Here is a 21952-nt window from a genome sequence, read left to right as displayed (position 1 = left end):
GGAAGACAGTTAAGCTTCCTGGTGCAGCCTGCATGGAGATCCCTTTCCCAATGTGATGTCACAAGGGAAGATACTGTCTGGTGTCAAGAAGGCAGGATGAGTCACCAGACATCAAAGTTCCTGATGCCTTGACCTTGGACTTTCTTTCTTCCAGAAATCTAGGTAATGTCTCTCAGTAGTGAGTAACCCAGTATCTGGCACAGACCAGAGGGGAATCCCTAAAATATCTATCTATCTATCTATCTATCTATCTATCTATCTATCTATCTATCTAATCTATCCATATGATCCATATGAGTGTTTTGCCTGCTTGTATATCTGTGCTTTGTGTATTTTCTAGTGCTCCTTGATTACTTCCCCCTGGGGGGTGGGGGCAGGGTGCTCACCAGGCCACAGGGGAAGAGGATGCAGGCAGTGCAGAAGAGACTTGATAGGCTGATATCAGTTGATAGGGGAGAAGAGCTCCCTGTCTCTGAGGACGAGGCAGGGGGAGGGGGGGCACGGGGGAAAGAGGAAGGAAGGGTTGTATTGGGAGGAAACTAGGAAGGGGGCTATGATTGGAATGTAAATGAATACATTTTAAAAATTCAATTAGAAAGGGGGGGGGAGGTTCCGATCACTTGAACTGTAGTTACAGAAGGTTAGGAGGCACCGTGTGGGTGCTAGGAATCAAACCTAGGCATTCTGCAAGAACAGACTGTGCTCTTAACTGATGAGCCACCTCTCCAGCATAGAGGGATCCTTTCTAATTAGAAAGTGATTGGCAGCCAGCAAAAACCACAAGCTGAAGGAGTATTTACAGGACGACACGGCACCGGCCTAAACACGGGGCCATGAGAAGATTCTCCTTTCTGTGGCCTGATGGTTAAAGAAGCAGTTACAGCCACGATCTAGCTCTACTCTTAAGTGATCTGAGTTTACAGCCTCCTATTTCCCAGCTTCGCTGTGGCACTCAGGCCTACCCACCCTGCTCCTCACTCCACGGAGACATTTCCACTATCTCTTCACTTAGGACACTTTTCCTTCTCTCGAACGTGATCCTATTTTCCGTCCTGTAAAATCCTTCTCCTATTTCATGCTCTCATTTAATTCCCATAGCCTCTATGAAAACGTCTCCTGATGCTATCACGCTTATTGGTTGGGCTTTTCCGAATTTATGCTATGCCTTGACTCAGGAACACAAATTAGGGAGTGATGTGATGGTCAGGGGAAGGCATGTTCTGTACTTATTTTTCCCCCTAAACAGAGATTGTGATTTCCTTGAAACTACAGCGGAATACAGTGCCTTGTATTCACTGATTCTCTGTCTTCCTTCCGCTCTTCCCGTGTCATTATCTTTACCAGAGACTGAAGGGCAATGGTGAGACGGTCACTTTGGGAAGATGCTTCGTTCTTTGGCTTGCAGGGGAAACAGAGAAGGCACAGGCTCAGCCGCTCCTAGCATTGTCATGGGCCGTCTGAAAGGACAGGACATCGGACTTCCTGCCTTGCAGCCCAGAATCTCGGGGAGTCCCACAAGGAGCCTTAAATGAGGACAAAGGCAGCGCTGCAGAGTCACGATGGGTTGGCAGTGAGGAGGTTGGGAGGGGACAGCTTCATCCTTTGCAGATCCACTGGATTGGGAAAGGAGAGAGCACTTGGAAACGTCTGTGTGGGTCTTTTCTGACCACGAGGTTTGTGAAATAACCGCACACTCGGTGCAAAGGCAGAACGCTGCCGCAGCCACAGCCTACAGATCTCGAGACTGACTCCGGTGCTCTTTCTGAGCATAAGCACAGCCAGCCTTTTCTGGGTTTGTCCCATAGCCATTTGCCTTTCCTTGGCTTGTCACTCTGCCCTGTTGCAGAGGGATTCCAGCCTTGAGCTGTAAAGCTTTCTTCCCTCCGCTCTATAAAGCCTGTTCTGTGATCCCTGAGGAAGTGGGTGGCTTTAATAGTTGTCTCCCAGGCTTTCCCTGTACTACACTCAGAAATAAAACACAGTTATAGAGAGAACTAAACCATCCATCAAGGCAGAGCTCCATTATAAACATAACGAGCCTCCAGCACTGCCGGCATTTTGAGTTCTCTCTGATAGTAGACACAGGATTTAATTTGCAAATTATTTTTCCAGTGGAAAACAATTTAAACTCGCACTATGAAAACAGAGAACCATACAAAACCAAGAAATGCATATGAAGGGAAAATGTGCTTTTTAAAAAATGTTGTGAAGGAGATGCTGATTCGTTATTTAAGTCCTGGACTGAACATCCTCTGTGGGAGGTTTCTCTGCCCTCCTACCCCATCAAGGTTACACTTTCTTCCTCCAATCTACCACACTCCCCTCATCCATCCCACTCATCCCTCCAACAAACACTGACTTGGTTGCAGGCATGACTGACTGATGTGAATTTGTAAGGATAAGGAAAGCACTTTGTCATGACTTTGGGTTCCCATCAGTAAATCGGGGTAGCTAATTCCTAAGACTTGTGTAGACAATAAAATAAATGTATGTAATGGCTCAGAATAAACACTCTTCAAATCCGACGCTTCCCTGATTCTGTAAAATGCACCACAGAGGAGGCTTTAAGCTGCTTGGGGAACAGACACTACAAATGGAGAATGCAGGACCTGAGCAAAGAATTCCGCATTGGAAGGGTTAGAAGACAACTATCCTTCATTAGACAGAGAAGAACGAAACGAGGATTCTATGAACAGCAAGGGGCACCACGCACTTTCAAAGGTGCCGCACTACTTGCCTTTCCCTGGTTTACGGCAGGTGCATTAAAAGGATATACTCCAACCATACACATTTTACTCTGTAGAGAAAGTACCTTTTTCTTTCCAAGGCCCCATGACTTTGAGGGACCTTATCCTTTGCTATAATGAAATGTTTTGTTTTTTTTTTAATTTTTTATTTTTTACAAATGTAGAGGGTATTGTCAGATCTAGGCTAGAGGCAGTTCTGACAGCAGCTTGGGTATCTGTGTGATTATGTCACACGCTGTCTTTATGGGCCTAAGCCTTCTCTAAGGTTGGTTCTGGAAAGAGCCCATCTGTAAGACATTTCAATTCAACGTGAACAACCCGATCTCTGTAAAGCTGAATTTCGACTGGCAATTCCACTGTGATGGGCAAGTCAGGGTTACTTCGTTTATTCCCAAGGCACTGTCAAAGTACAGTAGCTATTCTTGGTCAGGCCTTACCTTTTTCTGGTAAGGGAAACGGATCACTGTTATGCACTTATTGTTTGTGATCATTTCCAATTTAATTTACTAATAGTGAGGGATTTGAACACAAAGAGATGTTAAGGCTAGAAACTGACGTTTGAACTACAAAAGCACTCACTTTTTTTTTTTATCAATTAGCTAATATTTATGAGTATTTACTACATTCCTAATCTGAGGTTGGCTATTGAAAAGTCAAAGGGATATTTTTGTTTGATTATTCTTTTACTTTTCTACATGTGTATGTGTGATATGTGAGCATGAGTGTGTGTGTGTGTGTGTGTGTGTGTGTGTGTGTGTGTGTGTATGTGTGTGTCTGCTTATGTATGTGGGCACACGTGTGTGTATGAGTATTCAGGCCAAAGGTTGATACTAGAATCTTTCTCAGCTGTTTACGGCCTTATTCTTTGAGGCAACGTCTCTCAGCCAAGCTTGGAGCTTGCTAATGTGTAGGTCTAGTCTTGCTAGTTTGCTCATGGATGCCCTATCCTTCTGAGGCTAGAGTCACAGGCAGGTGGCCAAGCCAATCAGGCATTTATGAGGATTCTGGGGATCCAAACACCTGATCTCTTGCTTGCACACTGAACATTTTAATCACCCAGCCATCTCACCAGCCCTGGTTTCAAAATACATTTTCCTCCAGGTTTTAGATATCAACTAGAATTGTTCTTATCCATCTCTCAGGCACCAGTATGGGCTTTGTCAAATTGAAAAAGACATAAAGACTCTCCAACTTCCCTTTATAATTTAGGAAAATAGGATAAGAAAAATGGTACAAGGACAAGGAAGTAGCATGTATTCCTGGCAATGAAACTAGAAGGTCGAACAACCATGAATAGACTTCCCTAGTAGACAAGTTGAACACAATCTCTGTAAGAACAGCTCCATTTGTTCTTACAGAATTGATCAGAACAAAACTCAGTACAAAAATCTCTTCTGTGTTTTTCGATGCTGCACTTCTACACATTGCTTCTCCGTATACAGTTGGTCTTTTAAGAGGCCTTTTTTGCTTTTGGTGCTTTTTCTTTTACTACTTTTCTTCTTTGTTGCCTGCTCTTTGGATAGTCTTGCTGTGCAGCTGGGCTGACTTGGAACGTGCTGTAGTTTAATGTGGTCTTAAACTTGTGATCCTCCTGCATCAGTCTCCGGTGTCAGAATTATAAGGCTGTTATATCACTTGTAGTTAATTCTAAATGGATTAAAGCAATTGAAAATAATCTGTGCTTCAGTACTTAACAGTTGAGAGGAAAAGATATCATAGAGTGATTAACCTTCTAAGTAAAGACTTCTTTCAAAGTTTATGAAGATTCTGATCACCTTCATTTATATCGATTCCATAAATAGTTATTATGAGCATAAAAGTTATGTGATTATAATAAAACAATTACTGATCTTAAATCACTTATCTTCTTAAAATGATTTTGTTTTTCTTTTTGATTGATTGATTGTGTGTGTGTGTGTGTGTGTGTGTGTGTGTGTGTGTGTGTGTGTGTGCAAGTGTAGCTGTCATCAGAGGCCAAAACTGAGTATCAGCTCCCCTGGAGCTGACCTTAGCATCTCTGAAGGAGCAGTGAGGCTCTTATCTGCCGAGCCTTTTTTCCAGCCCCACAAGTTAGTTCTTCTGATATTTATAATTGTTAAAATGCTAAATTCTTATACTATATATATTTCCTATACAATTTGCTCTTACAAAAATGATCAAAGCAAGATTTAATAACCATGGCTTCCCTTCCTAAAACCAATATAAGTAAGTTTTTAAAGGTCATATTATATATCATTTATGCCTCCCAATGTGTTGTTGATGAGGGGGACCCCAGAGGCTCCACAAAACAATGTTCAAGCTATGGCTATTGCTCTTGCTTGCCCACCAGGACTTGATGATAAGGCCCTAAGGCCCAAGACACTACACACTTTGCTCATGAGACATAGACAAATCAGCTGGGGCTATGATGGAAGTTCATCACTGCAGGCCTGTGTCCATGGTATCAGAGAGTGCTGTGCAGGTTGCTGGGGAGAAAAGTTATCAATGCCATATCCAATTCTAAACCCTAAGAGCTATGAGGGTTTAGAATGAGCTAAGACAAAACTCTAGTCAGGCAAAATGTGTCCTTGGGTATAGAAGTGCCATGACTATTATGGGATAGCCAACTTCTTTCTGATTGGACTTGAGACCTGCTCTGACTATTATGGGATAGCCAACTTCTTTCTGATTGGACTTGAGACCTGCTCTAAAGGAGGGAAATTCATGCCTTGCACTGTAAATCTGGTCAAGGGTCTGGCTAGTGTGATTATAGGTCCTGGGGTAAAGCCACCATTACTGTTTTTCTAAATGCTTGTGTGAAGCTGCCTTATGAATACTCGTATCTTTTTCATAGATTAGTGCTGCACTTGACCTTCATTAGAGAAACTCCTTCTCTTAGCAATTGGCGATTGATGCAGAGATCATTACTTGTCAAAATGTAAGAGTCTAAGTGATGAGGGAATGCTGAGCCCCAACAGGGACATTTGTGTCTCCCCTTTTAAGGTACAGGGAACATCACAGATGAAAGGATGGAAAGAATGTATGGGATGGGGAGATGTGTAGCAAATAGGCATCTGCTATATGTGACAAAACCGTTGTGCTCGTGGGCCCAGACCAGCTGTAGTTACCCATTACAAACAAGGCTTGCCCAGACTGGGGCCTTCAGCATTTCATCCTGGATTGAGGAGGAGCTGATGGGGCTCTGATGCTCCTTGAGGGTCTATTGAAAGTCACTGTTTACTGAGGGTGGTGGTGGTGGTGGCATATAATTTTCCTAGGTGGTAGAGCCGGCTGAGAAGTTGCTCATACTCCAGTAAATAACCCCTCACTTGTGCTCATGAAAGTAACTCTGGTGCACTCGGTGGGTCATCACTCAAACAGTACACGGGGGTAGCAGATGCCTTGTTGGGAAGTAGAAGGGATTCAGCAGGAGAGAAAAGCAGAGTTAAGAGCTGGGGAAAGGGCATGAAAATGATTGAAATTCATCACATATATATGTATATATACATATATGTATAAAACTGTCAAATAATAAAATAAATTCTGTGCTCCTTTTTGAAACTTAAAATTAAGAGAAGCAAAGGTCACTCTATAGCACCACACATGACATTAATCTGTCTTATCAGTTTCCAGCTTGAGAGATCAGAATTCTATTTTTGAGTGATTATAACCAATGCCAAATGTTCTCCCAAAGCGATAAATAAGAAAAGTAGGGTTGGACAGATGGACATCAGGTAAAGGCACTTGGTATCAATCTCTGAGACCCACATGATGAAAGGAAAAAACAGTCTCCTGCAAGTTGCTTTTGATCTTCACTTGTGAACTCATGTCTGGTACTGTTAACTGTGCACCAAACTTCTACCTTTCTATGTCATAGGCACTGGGGAGAAAGTAATACTTCTATTCTGCTAAATGGGCATTGCAATAAACTCTACCCTAAGCTATTATGTGTATACCTGTATATTAGTGCATTCCTTAATCTCCATAAAAGCTTACTTTTGTAGTAGATATTGATTAATCCAGATATTCATGTCTGTCAACATGTAGCGAATAAAAGACTGTGAAGTATCCAGCTCTAAATGGGACATTTATATTATGTCATCTCCCTATAAGGCTGATTAAGGGATGATTGAGGAAGAGGGGGCAGAGAGACTGTAAGAGCCAGATGTAGTGGACATCTGCAGAAAAATAGTATTTGCCAGATGCGACAGCGCTGTTGTAAACACAGACTCATAGCAGCTGAGACTGTATGCACAAACCCTGCACACAATCAGGGGCTCCAAAATACCAGACTGAATAAAGGAGGGGATTATGGTGTCCCGTGCCTACCAGAGCAGCTACTGGCTGCTTGAGGAAGAAAAGTCAGTTTTCTTAAAAGATGCAGGCCCTGAGAGACTGACTTCAGTAATCCACAGACAGGTTCCACTCAGTGGATTCATTGGGTTTGAAAAAAAAAAAAAAGCGCCTGAAGCTGTGAAGGAAGACTGTTGATGGGGATAAACGAGGAATTAATGAATAATGATAATTATGTTTTTAAAAATGCTTTGTGGTTGCTGTACAGTTTTACATTCTCAGTTTCTCTTCATTCTCACTAGCACTTGTTATCTTTTGTTTGATTAGCAATAGCCGACTTAACATGTATAAGGTGATGGCCCACTGTGGTACTGATGTACACACTTCTTATGATTAGTGATGCTAAGCATCTTGTCACATACCTGCTGGCCGTTCCTCATCTTTGTGCAAACATACAGTGCTGTATTTACTTGCTCCTGAATACTAATTAGTGAAAACTCTGTGATAAGTGACAGTGCTTTTTTAAAATTGTAATTCGAAGAGAATGCCATTCTGAGTGTTTCTTTCTGCAGGCCGAATTTAGAGCACAAGGCATTGTCATATGGCCTCAGACTACAGTGCTACTGGCCAGGGCTCTGTTTGCCAGAAGAGCCTGGGGATGTGGGCCAGTCGGCATTGTCCTTGACATCAGCCTTTGCAATTAAGCACAACTCAACCCTCTCAGAAACGATTTATGATTCTGTCATTCATAAATGATTCCATGTCCTTGCTGCATTTATTTTTATTTTCTGCTTCATTCTCCTGGGTTAATATATTCCCCAAGCTTGTTCTTACTAGGTGAAGGAGATTTTCCCACCACTTGCTGTACTTATGAGGTCTCAGCAAATGCCCACACCCTCAAATTCTGAGGCTTCAAAACTTTCATCTGATTAATCCATCCATTAATATCTAAGTATGCTTTGTCCTTTGAGCAGGTAGGATAAAGACGGACTTTGCCATTAGATGTGTCTCTTCACTCCTCAAGTCCCTTTCAGTTTGTTTTTCTTGGCGCTCTCTTTTATATGTGTTTTTAAAACGTGTGTCTTCTCGAAATTTGCCAACGAACGCTACAGAAACACAGTTTTTGTGCTGACCTGGAAAGGGTTGAGCACTGCTGCGCAGCCTCACTCACCGCACCGTGGGCCGTTCCCTGTGCTTTAGCTCAGAGATCACGATTCCATCTTGAGCATGGAATTTGTAGATGAAAAAGCTTGATTACACCCCAAGAATAATGCTCCCTAATTGCACAAATGTGGGTAATGTATGCAATGTCTTTATGCTTCCGTTTGCTCTTCTTAAAATAAGGACAGAAAACCACTCTCAGAATGATGGTAAGAGGAAAAAATTCAGGAGTTATAAATTCAATCTTTCTGAAACTGGAAATAGTTTACTGTAGGTGTATATATTGGTTATTTCAAATTGAAGCAGACGTGCTCTCATTTCTACACTTTCACAGCATGTTTTAGTGGAGGAAAGTGAACACTTTTAGAATTTGCTATATGCAAGCCCTGTGTATGACTTTCTAAATTCCAAATGAGAAAATCCATGGCTATGTATGTTTTCTTCTTTTATGCTTCATTACTTAATACAAATAAATGGTGAATTATCAGGTTTATAGGAGTAACCTACCTAGAAATCAATCTATTAGGTTGTGCAACAAAGAGACGCTAGTGGTTTAGATCTGTGATCCCATATGCTTAAGGGTTGGGAGGACCACAAATTGAACAATTGAAAGTCCAAGGTGTGTCTGGGAAACTTACTGAGACCCTCTTCCAAAATAAACAAAAAACTTTTTAAAAAAGACTGTGGGGTATATCTTAGTGGGCAAGTCCTTGCTTAGCAAGTGTGAGGCCCTAGATTCAGTACCCACAAACTGCTGGCAATGGTGCACAGTAGGAAGACATGTGGCTTGGTAGCAACTATTCCCACAGGCTAAGCCTTGCTATGGTATCTGTTTGCAGTACAACCTTAGGCCAGAGGCTCGACCTTCTAAATCTCATTTTCCTCGTCTTTAAGATGCATATTTATGGCAGGGATGATATGCAGGTTTCTATTTAGGAAAAAAAGAACATTCAAATAAACTGTCCCAATGGCTCTATACTTTCCTGGCCCCATGCCCTGCTTCTACTGCAGATCCTGCCTAAAAATGATTGATTATAGAGCAAGGCAGACCTCAAGCCTTGCTCAGAAAGCCTCCTGTGTGCATATGAAGTATCACAGCTCAGCCCGTTTTTTTCTCTGAATAAAGGTGCCTTTGGGGTGCGAAATGGGACAGAGCTGATGGGTTTCGATTCCAAAGAAACCAGCATAATAAATCAGTGCACCTAAAAATACATTCTTAAGGAGATTCCTCGTTCTTAACATTTCTTCACCATAGCATGATCCAATGTGTTAATGATCTGAAGTTCATTGATGCATTTTCCCCAATCCTCTCTTTTCCCCTAAGTGCCAGGGGATTTGGATCAGCTATTTGACCTGACAAGCTACACTTTCCCTGAAGTGTTAGTTGAGTAAAAAAATTTGTTCTCATTCAACCCCATCATCCTGCTATCATAAGTAGCACGCAACGCAACCTCCACAGATTTTTTGCAATGCAAATGCACTAATTGTGCTGAATTGGTTATGACCAGTACTTATGAACCTACCAAGTCTATGCAGCACTTCCTGTCAGTGCACAGGTACCCTCCTCAAGACTCCTGGCATCCTGACACAGGTTCTATTGGAAGATTTCTAGGTTAGGGGTTCACTTTGTTGCAAATCAATTTGGAACAAATTGCTGAAGAGTCCGAAAGTTGGCTCACTTTTGCTTGTGCTGATTTGAAATCTTCCTGCAAGTGATGTCTCTGTGTCCTATGCCTTATTTCTTCTCTCTGTTTTGCTATGATACGAGCCCACTGTTCACACTGTAGTGATAAACACTAGAAGCCGTGAAATGGTGTTTGTGCTTCCCTTCAGCCTGTGCTTTTTGGAGAAAATATTCCTTTATCCTCCTATTCTTTCTAAGATGCCCTTTGCTTGGTCCTAGACATGTCCAAAGCTTTCCTTTAAATGTGATGTCTAAAAGGAAAATGTGTACCTCAGAGGTGACCGGTTTGGCATGGAGAGCAGGAGAATTAAGATGACCTACTTAAAACTGCAGTTTCTCCTTCAGATGATAATAATATCTTTCTATTATACCAACCTTTGGGCACGAACAACTACAATGTGGGTAGACTGACAAAGAGCAACCCCAAGAGAATGGGTGAGTAATGGCAGTGCGCTTGGACTACGGGGAAGCTGAGCTGGGAGAGCAGAAGACTTCATGAGTTTAGAATTTTCAGCTTGTTTTCTGAATACGGTCCCCAGTTCATTAAAACTGAAGCAAATTATTGCAGACTTAAAGGCTTAAAGAACAAAAGTAACGAGTTTTATGGCAGAGACTGGAAATGGAAGGAGAAAATTCTGGAAAGAAGAGAGCTATGGAGCAAGAGTCTAATTCTGAAAATAAAATCCCTTCTTCTCAAATTTCCAGATAGAACATGAAGCGGGCCCATGCACACAGACTGCAAGCTGTCCTGCTACAGGGCAAAATGAGCAGAGATGTGCACCGTGCCTCAAAGACACAGCACTGCCCCTAGCATTGGGACTTAGATTTAGCTAGTTGATGGCTAAATCAAGGAAATAGAACAGCTATTGCCTTGCATAGGAGGATGTCTAGCTGGTGGAGACTAAATTCAACATGACTCAGGTGCAGGAATTAGCCAAGATTTTAGGACTATTATACAACTAAAGACAAATAAAACTAAGGATAAACAAGCACAAACTGACAAAATTACTGCCCCGTGACATTGTTACACCTCTAAGAATAACTTCTTCTTGTATAATCAAAGACTTCTCATGTTCTCACTCGCTACACTATGCTGGCAAGCTTCCTTCTAGAAAAAGCCTCGAGTCAAACTATCAAGAAAAGAAGGTGATGTTACTTCTCAAGATCCTCGTGTTGTTGTAAAGTGATAAATCTCTTATCGCTGTCTTAGATGTGGTAGACAGTCCCTGACCTGGAGAAGACTATTGTTGAGAGTTGCTGGGGGTGGGATACGCTTAGACAGCCATACCATAGTCACTAAAAAGAAGTACACAATGACAAAGGTGTAAAGGATACTGTAGCCTTCGCCAGAGAAAGAGAAGGAACTAGGAGTGTAAAGAGAGAGAGCCACTTGGATGCCAGGAAGCTGAAGGCGGGCGTCTGTCTAGCTGAAGTGGCTGAGACCTGAGCCTTGAGAGGCAGATGTGCAGCAAGCCATAAAGAGTTCCCATCAAATCACTTTTGGAAGCCAAATTCACACCCCCACGATGTAAGACTATCTAAACCAAAAAAAAAAAAACCTGAAAGTATGCTAGATTGGAGTGATGAAATTCAAGTTCCCCAGCAAAGGGTCCAGTTCAAGACATTTGTATGACTTGCAATAAAAAAGACTCACTCCAGGAAGGGCTTAAGGGAATCCTAACAAGCTGCGTTCACCAATAATGATGATAAAGCAAAGGAAGGCAAATTTTGTTGTGTGTAAAATTCAATAGAAACAAAATAAGTGGATGAACAATTCAAGAGTTTAAAATGTTAGAACAACCTGCAAGCTACCACTACACAGGTTCATAGTTATTCTAACGTAAAATAAAAAATAGTAATATAGTGAAAAAAACCCTACAACATTGACAAAAGAAAAAGTTGATTTGTAAAAAAGCAAAACATAAAGAAATTGCAAAGTTAACTGAAATATAGAAAACTACTAGTGATTCTTTTTTATTTATTTTTAATTTTTATTTTTTTACAAATGGATTGTCACCACCCAAAGAAACATGTAGACTGTAGCTCAGAATGAGGAGACTAGTGACTAGTGAGGGCATGGCAGGTAAATTCTTGAGGTAGACACAGTGCTCTGCCTCCTGGAATTCCTTCTTTGGCCCATTCCCTCTGTGAGAAGATGAGAGACGCCGAACTTCTAATCCACGGAATACACTAAAGGTCAGAGGATGAGACCCTAAGCATAGGATCCAGGTGACAAGCCTATAATGCTTTTGGTTTAAGGTAGTGACACTGCAGAGCAACAGAAAAATATTGCAACAGAAAAATATCACAAACAGCTTGCATGTGGGCAGCCACAGAACCACAGCATTCAGTGTATCTACAATATGAATCTCAAATTATATAAATCCCAGATTTATTTCTTGATATCTAGTCTGAGATAGTGACACATATCTGTAGTTGTCCGCCAGAGCTTTATAGTCATTCGTTTATTCAGTGGACCAATCTTTCAAATAGCTGTCACCCTATTGAACCAGCCATCAGTATAGAATTACATACACTATGTTGCAGAAAATGATTACGTCATACAGCTTCAGATGTTGTTCATGGACACCCTTCTTTGCATATGATAATACACATGGTAGTTCAAAATTTCCCCCTCATTTGTCCACGTTACTGCAGTAGACTCTTAGCTATATGGTTATTTGTGCAGCCTTGTCTGTCCTTAACCCATTTCTATGTAGAAGTTCAAGTAGTCTTTGAGAGCATAAGTGTTTTATTTTATTTTATTTTTTAAAACTTTGTCTATGAGTTGCTTTATCTTCTAAAGAGGGTATCATATCACATTATAGATGGTTGTGAGCCACCATGTGGTTGCTGGGAATTGAACTCAGGATCTCTTGAAGAACAGGCAGTGTGCTCTTAACCACTGAGCCATCTCTCCAGCCCTGAGAGCATACGTGTAATGGAAACACTTCACAGGCTGCTCCGTGGTCTGAGGATGAAAAGCCGCGGTCTTTCCCTGACTTTTAGGCACTCTCCCATTTACCTCCACAGCTTCACCTTACTGTGCTCTCCATTTCCCAGCCATGCTGTCCAACCTCACAGCCTGCTCTGCCTGGAATAGTGTTGTTTGCCCCATCTCTCCTTTACAACCAGGCTGCTACTTACCTGTAAATCTCAGCATGGTCTTTGGAAAGCCTGTGCTGACTGAATCTTGGTTGATTGGCCTTTCCTACCTACTGTTTTTGGCTCTATATGGGTGTGCATCATGTCTAATTAATGGTTGTTTACCCGGGAATTACCAAGGAATGACATATTGTAAATATTCATTAAATCTTTTGTGAGTAAATAAAAGTTACACAGAGCAATAAAGCAGTATGTACTGGAAGTGATGCTAGCAGTTAACAGAGAATCCTATCCTAAATTAAATTCAAATTGTATACAACACCACTCCAGCAAGAGCTTTAATTTTGAAGTATTTAAGTAAGCAACTTCTATTTTAGTGATCTTCCAACAAAATTTAGTAAAAAAAAAAAAGTAAGAATGGGAGGGACTTTAACTGATGTAGAATTGACAAAGCATAGTTGGGAAAAATGATTTCTTAAATTGGCTCCTTCTCATCCTGACCCAGATTTCCAAACCAGCACTAACTGTATTTAATTTTCTCTTTACAATTAAAATGTGGCACCTATCCAAGTTTCCCAGGTGTCTCTACTTCTTTTATCTTCAGCAAAGAGAGGGTGGCTAAATCCACACCATGTACATATTCACAAAGGAGGAAGACAGTCAACTCTGATCATAATCCAGTGTGGTACGGATGTTAAAGATGAAACATCAGCAAAATGAAATGAATCTTTACCCAAGTAAATGTAATCTGTTACAGAAATGTGACCCTAAGAACATGTGTGAATTATGACTAACTGAGGTGTGAACTTCCGTCCCTAAGGTGAGATGATCTTTTCTTTTCATCAGGTCACACTAAGGCCAGTTTTGTCAGAGATGATGTAAGTACAGTAAGAACAGTAAGAACAAGTGAGGGTGATGTCTGTTCTCAAAGGTCAGCTACAGAACCACTCACCTGACAGAGAAAGACCATGCAGCCTGGCCCTTGGTGTGGGGTGTTTATATGGAACGACATACATGGGGAAATAGTAATCTAGAGATCAGTGCTCACATGTGTTCCTGATGGTGGTGGTGGTAGTGGATGTGTGTGCGTGGGTGCACGTGCTTGTGGATCTCTTGCTGCGTAACTTAGTCTAAGTAAACAAAGACACGTGCCACCAGAGAATGACAAACAACACACAGAAGAAAAGACTTTATTTTTCTGTGAAAATGAGTAAAATCCTTAGTCACATAGACACATTTGAACTACAGAGAAACAGGGAGAATATAGAGAGAGAACATTTAGCAAAAAGCTATCAAATGATAATAAACAGTTGGAAAATAGAAAAGCAATGGACAGTTACAGTGACAACAGAAGCATTAGAACTGTACAGAGAAATATACTGTGGGTAAATACTCCTTAAATATATTCTTCTGTAGGGAGTAGGTCTCACTCAGAATGGCCTGTGTGGAAGGGAATGAACAAGAAACTCCATATATGGTCTCTGACTCTAACCTACTTACTGAAGATACTTAGGAGTGCAAGTATTAGGGCGGAAGCTTTCCTTCGCTTTCTGGCCACAGCAGTTTCGCTTTACAAGAGGCTACCCGAAGCAGTGGTGTGGACACAAAGATTCAGATGTGTGGAAGATGAAAAGAATGCAGGAAAGACCTCAACATCACTGCTAGTGTGAAATAATTTGCACAGGACGAGGGCTGCTACATACAATTTATAACTACCGAGGAATTTTTAAAAAATGCAGGGTTTTCTTTCTTTCATGGTACATTGTTTTGTCTTGTGTCTGGTTGGCATATTTAGTTGACTGTGGCCATTTCCACAACATTTCCTTAGAACAATCATGGCTCAGTGAGCATCGATAACATGTTAAGGAAGTTACCCTTGTGCTTTCAAAACAGGGAGGCTCCTGAAGACAGACATTCTCAGAAAGGCATCCTGCAGGCCACTGCTATTTCAGTGGTGTCATGAATTCATTCACATGGTCAAAGTATTTTCCCTTCAATGAACACTAATAAAGCTCCCTTTGGAATAACACTCCCCCCCAAAAAAATATTTAGCATAGTTAATGAGGAAACTTGATGAAAAAAATCAAACCCCTACAAATGCATGAGTAGCTAATAGAAGATTTTTAATTGTGATGAAAAAGGGGAAAGAGTAAGAGAAAGAAGTAGAGAAGAGGCTAGCTACTGTTTTCTGGTGAAAAGAATGGCCCGAGAAATCCGAAGTCATGCTAGCAATGTGAGCGCTGGCCCTAGATCAGCTTTCTCCCACATTACTGTGGATAAATTTGCATTTTCCTTATGTAGAGAAGACCTGTCCACGGTTCATTTCAATAGCTTTGCAGAAAGGTACACACGGCTACAAAATTTTTCATAGCTATTTTCAAATTTTCATGTTACATATAACTGATGAGAACGGAAGGACACACACCAAATTAGAATCACAGTGTCAGTGGTAAACTGTTGACAGGAAGGTCGGAAACATGCAAAAGTGAGTGGAGAGAAAAGGTTTTCTAATCGCAATTAAAAAAAAAAAAGCAAAAAACCCACAAACTTGAGCATCAAAGTGTTGAGGATGGCAGTGCCTTAGGACTGGGCACTGTGTAATGAGATATTTCTGGCTGTATGAAGAACATTATTTTCATTAAAAAAAATAGAATAGGAAAATATCTTATGTAGATCCGAGCTGCTTGTGCTGTGCTTAAAGAGGCTCGAATGCATTTTCTATCCTCTAGAACAGCAGTCCTCAACCTGTGGGTCACGACTCTTTGAAGGTCAAGTGACCCTTTCACGGGCATTGCCTAGGACCCTCAGAAAACACAGATATTTACATTATGAAGTAGCATCGAAAATAAGCTTATGCTTGGGGTCACCACAACATGAGGAGGAACCGTATTAAAGGATCTCAGCACTGCGGCGGTTGAAAACCACTGCTGCCAGGTCTCCCCCTCCAGGGGACATGGTCAAAGGGGAGGCACCAGAGTATGTGAGAAAGTCATATCCCACTCTCCACTCTACTGTGGAGAGTGTTCTGTCCATTGGCTAGATCTGGGTAGGGGCTTAAGGTTTACCGCCTGTATTGTCCTTGGCTGGTGCCTTAGTTTGAGCGGGACCCCTGGGCCCAAATCTGCCTATCATAATGTTCTACTTGTAGGCTTCTAGGACCCTCTGGATCCTTCTAATTTGCCATTCTCCCATGATTCTCTCATCTAGAGTCCCACTAGAATGCCCTCCCCTCTGTCTCAGTTTCCTGGTGGCACTCAGAGGAAGGACAGCAGGTTACCAAGAAGAGACTTGATACCCTATGAGCATATAGAGGGGGAGGTAATCCCCCTCAGGAACAGTCATAGGGGGGAATAAGGGGAAAATGGGAGGGAGGGAAGAATGGGAGGATACAAGGGATGGGATAACCATTGAGATGTAACAAGAATAAATTAATAAAGGAGAAAAAAATCAAAAAAAGAAAAAAAGAAAAGACAAGAAAAAGAAAACCACTGCTGCACGTGGATTCCATTCCTTCACTTTCCCTTTATCTTCCCCAAAGCCTTACATTGCGAGAGGGCGTTCCTTGCAAATCAACGGTTTGCGCTTGAGAGCGCTCGCGTATTAATAATTTTCCTGTGCGCCCCACTCTACAACTGGCTCATCGTTCATGCGCAGAACGAGGTAGGACAGGAGTTGAAAGAGGTTTTGCCACAGCAAGAGGGACACGTAAAAGGAAAGGCCGCTTACATCCAGCTCACAGTGCTCGCCCGCGAAGGCCACGTCACAGATGCACTGGAATCTGTTGACCAGGTCCCTGCACAGGCCTCCGTGGAGGCAGGGATCAGAGGCACACTCGTTGATGTCCTCTTCGCACCTTGAAAATGAATGGACAAGCTGAAGTTCGGCATCGCGTAAATCTATGGGCTGTTAGAAGGAGCGATGGTTTGTCTCTCTTCCTAGCATGGCATAGAGCCATCACCAAATCGGCCCAATTAAATGCACTGGGCAGTTGCAGAGATCCCTTATGAGCCCTTTAATACCTTTTGAGTTTTGTGGATGTTACTCGCGCAGGGGCAGAGACACAGGTGCGCACATTGAGTTAATTAGAATAAGAAAACGACTGCAAACGTATAGAGTCCCCGATGGTCCCTTTAGCGCACAGATGGGTTTGCTACCTTATAGATGCTGGCTTCGTTAGATGGGCACTGCCATCCTGCAATCTACAGGGCAGAGGAAATGTTGTTTGTGAAGGTCCTAGAGTGTTTCTGCCTCAGGATAGACTGGGCTAATTCTGGGAGATGCTGAATTATTTTCCTTTGAAATTCAATATTTTAACATGAGCACAAGTCACTAAGAAACTTGCTAATAAATCCATGTGCTAGTAGCGACACCGAGCTGTAAATGTCCTAGTAATTGTTTTCAAATACAACTTTTTCTGAAAGAAGCCACATCCACTCTAAGGGCTGGAGTACTGGGGCACTGTCTACTTCCTTTCCTACCAGCATTTTTTCTTTTGATTTTTTTCCATTTTTCTTTTAAAGGACATACGAAAACAAAAAACGGCACACACTTGTGGGGTGAGTGATACGGTGATACTTTGTATACAGTGGTGTAATGTTCAAATCAGGTTGATTAAACCAAACAGTACACTTCTATCAGCACTTTCAAATCAGTTCTTCCAGGTTATTGGGACACTATTATGTGTAATCAAGAAGTCCTCGTTGTGGTCACCCACGAATTAATTCGGTGGTTTTATCTACCGAGTGACAAACACTCTGCTAAGGCCCCAGGGCAGAACGGTGGTGAAGGAACTTGTATTACTTTAGGAAATTCATGAAATCCTAGCCCCAGGATCTTTGCAGAACAGTTTATGATGCAAACTGTTTTTTTTAGCCTCCACTTTCCCCAAGGTAGAGCTTCCGAAGGGACCTCTCACCAGGCTCCCACGCAAGGGCTGAGCAAGAGGAGCTCTGCGATGCTGGTGTGAAGGGAAATGGAGGCGCATTCCAAGGAAAACAGCTCCTTATCCGTGGGATACCGAGCATAGCTGAGGCACTCTCTTTCCCTTTTACGGCCCTGGCTTCTGGGCTGTGAGGAGGCTGCTCCGATTAGATCCCAGCCAACTTTGACAAGTCTCAGGAGCTTGCCAAGCATTCTGTGTCCTGGGTGGCCAGCCTTCACAACCATCCATCATCTGAACCCGCTGGACTGACACGATGAAGCCGGAGGCTTATGCAGGCGCAATAGCTCCCCAGTATCCGCCACTGGAAGTCCCGCTGCCCTAGGCCTTGGGAGGCCGTCTAAACATTTCCAGTCCTTCCCGCTACCACTCTTCCATTTCCTTACCAATCTCTATTTTGAGCAAAACAGTCTATACTGCCGTATGCATGACAAACAGCAGAGGAGCTCTTACTAGAAAATAATAGGGCTGAATATGGTACCTCATTTCCACAATCCCAGCAATGGGACAGACAGGACAGGCAGAAGGATGACAGCAAGTCTGAAGCCAGCCTGCCTGCCCTATGTAGCAAGTTCTAGACAAATCAGGGCTACAATTAAGACCCTGTCCTCCCCTTCCCCGAAACTGAAGCAAAACAAACAATTAATTAATATATGGAAAGTAAAAATAAAGCCATTAGGCTTTCCTGAACTCATTAATGATGTTTAATGTGCTTGCAAAATCAGAATATATTAAACACATTTCACTCTTTGAAGTAATTTTATATAAGTGAAGTCTTTTTTTTTTTTTTTTGAGTGAGAATCTCTCCTGGAAAGAAAATTAGTAACTCCTCCCCACCGAAATCAATAATTAAAATGGCAAGTATGAATTTTAAAACTGATATATATATCACAGGAAATGAAAATATTTACTGCAAAGAAAAATAGTCAAGGTATTGGATAGATTCTATTCATTGTGCTGTTAGTGGGAGATAATATTATGTGAGGAAGCAAGCAACATTTAAAGATAGTAAAGAGTTATCTATATTTAGGACAAAGTTATATTTATAATATTTTGAAGACATGAAATCGGAGGTCAACTGAGTTAATAGCTATATGTCATAGTGTGATAGACAGGAAATTGGACATGACTTCTCTACTTCCCTGTACACACACACACACACACACACACAAACACACACACACACACACACACACACACGATTGCCTGTACCTTATTCTAGTCTACAGGAGACGGAAAAACACATTTTGTAGTTTGCTTCAATTGTGCTGAGCAAGCACTTACTCATGGCAGCATTCCCAGTAGAGTAGCACCAGCTTTGATGGCAGCTCAACTTTTTGTTGTTGCATACATTTATTCCAGCATCAATATGTCGCTTAACCTTCACTCACCTTCATTCACACGCACACAAACAAAACCAACAAAACCTTGCTTGTGGATCTCTAAGAAGCAGGGGTGATATTGTTAGGTGTGTGAATTAGTGTTAAACAAATGGTTATGCTTTCTCTGTTTATGTAATGCCTGTATCCATAGAATCCTTGAGTGTGTCTGTTTGGAGGATGGAGGTATCTTGGGGGGCTCTGCTTAAAGCACCTCTCTTCTGCTTGGCCACAAGCCATCCAGTCAAATGCATACACAACTTTGCTTGCATCGACAACTGGTCACAGACAGTCTTATTCCAGTGGCCAAGTCTGACTAGGTAAAGAGTTGGAGGAAATCTCTAGGAAAGGAATAATTTCTTGAGTGTCAGGATAAACACGCTTAGGGTTGTACTTAAACATGTAAGGTATCTTTTAGTTGTGCTTTTACTTTACTTCAAAAGTAACCATATTGAAATCATATATTAGAGTTAGTATAGGGAAGGAAGGACTCTGTGAACCCAGAAGTACTTATAGAAAAGAATAAGAAAACATTATATATTTAAAAGATCGTATTTTCCTATTTGAAGTTTCAGCTGGTAAAATATTCTATACTTTTGACCCACACTGTAATTTTTCTTCTTTTTTATTGCTTGACTCTGTCTGGACCTATATTTCAACATAGATTTTTTCCTGTGGGAACTGAGATGAAAAGTTGGAGGAGAACATGAACTCTGAGCAATCCCACTGCTGTTTAGCTCAGAACTCACCACTTTCCGGTGAAACCTGGCCGGCACACGCATTCCCAGCCCTCCCGGAGTGCCGTGCAGTTGCCTCCGTTGTAACAAGTGAGGTTTGCCTTCTCATTCCCACAGACTGTCGAGGGCAATCTGCTGTGTCTACAGAGATAAGAGGAATGGCCACAGCTGTTTATCTTGCTCATTTCATTCAAGAAGAAACATTTTTGAAAAAATCCATGTATGCCGTTAACATGAGGCTAATTAAGTCTTAAGGCTGGAGGATGCGTAAATGCAGGACTGTGCTGCATTGCACAAGCACCATGTTCTTCCACAAGAAAAAAAACAAACCACCCCTGCTGGAGCCTACTGCAGCCAACCTGGCCATCCGCCTTCTATTCTGCACAGCTCTCATGCATGAGATAAGATCTATGCCATGGGGTGGCAGTAAATTTGAGGCTGGGAAGGAGCTCGCTATAAGCTAGAACTGCAGCTGCTTTTGTAATAAATCATCAGAGGCCATAGGAAAATTGCATCTCTATAAAGGCCGGGAAAGCAAAGAGAACACTCTGGTACTCAAGCACTCATGTGATTTCTCTGCTGGCTCTCAGAGCTGAACTACAGTTGCCCTGCCAAGACTTGCCTGCTCCCTCCCTCATAATTCATGGCTTTGCACAGTGTAAGCCAAGCGCTGTCCAGGAGGTTTGTGTACAATACTCAATGTAACTGTGTGTGATTTCAGCATGTGGCTCTTTGTACAGCGGCACAGCTGAACATGCTGAGGACTCCTTGTAAAAGGCAGAACAGATTGTTAAAAGCTAAGAAAACACTGCCCGACAAAAATCCCTAGATTTGAAAGGGCTGATCTTAAAGCAGATTTTTAAGATTGTTGGCTCAAGTCCTTTGTGTGTGCATGTGTGTGTGTGTGTGTGTGTGTGTGTGTGTGTGTGTGCGTGTGTGTGTGTGTTCAGATACAGAATACATATTTGGGAAGTAGAGAGAAAATTCACATTTGTCCTGTCATGCACTGAAGCTAACACAGAGAAGCCCATCTGCATGATGGTATAAGGGTGTGTTCTTTCAAATGAGCTATTCAATTCTGCTTCAAAAAGAAACTATCATAAGAACATTTTCAAAGTGTCAGGCATGTCAGCTAGCTTTAAAAGATGTCACTGGCAGTGCAAATCTTCAGCTTTACACACACCTTCCTTAGTAAACAGTGTCTGAAGAGTTCATTAGAAGAGAATTTTGCCTTTAAAACTTGGCTTTGATGAATCAGACAGGAAAAAGTTTCAGAGTACGCGTCACTAGGGCATATATGTTTTCTTATCCAGGCACACTGTCTAGGCCTCCTTGCTTTTAGCCAGACAGGCTACTCATTGACAAATGGGTCTGTTAGCTTACAGGAAATAGCATCCATGAAGTAACCTGAACACTTAGCACTCCTCACTGCACCTTGCCATGGGAACTCAGAACAATAAAAGATGCTGTGAAGATGAGCACAGCTTCTCTCAGGCTTGGCTACATGTAATGTCTGCCAAGATACTATGTCTCGGAATTAAAGTGATGTTTACAGGCTGCCCATCTATGCCCTCCAGGTATTCTTTCCCAAGTCTAGGAATTTATTGTTTGTTAATAGTAACCCTCTCACCTCACTATAATGACTCAATTATTTAACAAATGTAAGGCAGTAAAAATGGCAAAAACAGTAATGGCACTGGAGCAATGTGACTTAGGATGAAAAATTTCTTTTTTTCTTTGATCTCTAGTTTCATAACATAAAGGTGAGGTAGTTGCAAGAGTAATAGACCAGTATTGCAACTTTGGGAAAAAAATTGTGAACTTCTTTAAGATGGGCACATTGAATGCATATTTTTTCTGCGGTATGCTGAGTGTTATATAAAGGACATTTTGCATTGGTGTATGCCCTAAATTTTCTTAATTAAGCT

The 21952-nt window shown here is 41.8% G+C and overlaps 1 protein-coding gene across 3 annotated transcripts in view; it reads right to left on the bottom strand.

Moving 5' to 3' along the window:
• The window catches only part of CRB1 (crumbs cell polarity complex component 1), a 166372-nt gene that overhangs the window by 15600 nt on the left and 128820 nt on the right, over nucleotides 1-21952 (bottom strand). For 2 of the 3 annotated variants that reach the window (XM_084788399.1, XM_084788400.1), the window contains exons 10-11: nucleotides 20037-20165; nucleotides 16696-16822 (exon numbers count right to left, since the gene is read on the bottom strand). In XM_084788399.1, the coding sequence (XP_084644525.1) occupies nucleotides 16696-16822; nucleotides 20037-20165 (256 nt within the window). The remainder of the gene's footprint in view (nucleotides 1-16695; nucleotides 16823-20036; nucleotides 20166-21952) is intronic. The other variant, XM_084788401.1, reaches the window with a different exon arrangement.

Source organism: Acomys minous (genome assembly GCF_964271855.1).
Source record: "Acomys minous genome assembly, chromosome: 1".
NCBI classification, from domain to species: domain Eukaryota; kingdom Metazoa; phylum Chordata; class Mammalia; order Rodentia; family Muridae; genus Acomys; species Acomys minous.
This window is presented reverse-complemented; position numbering and strand designations above follow the sequence as displayed.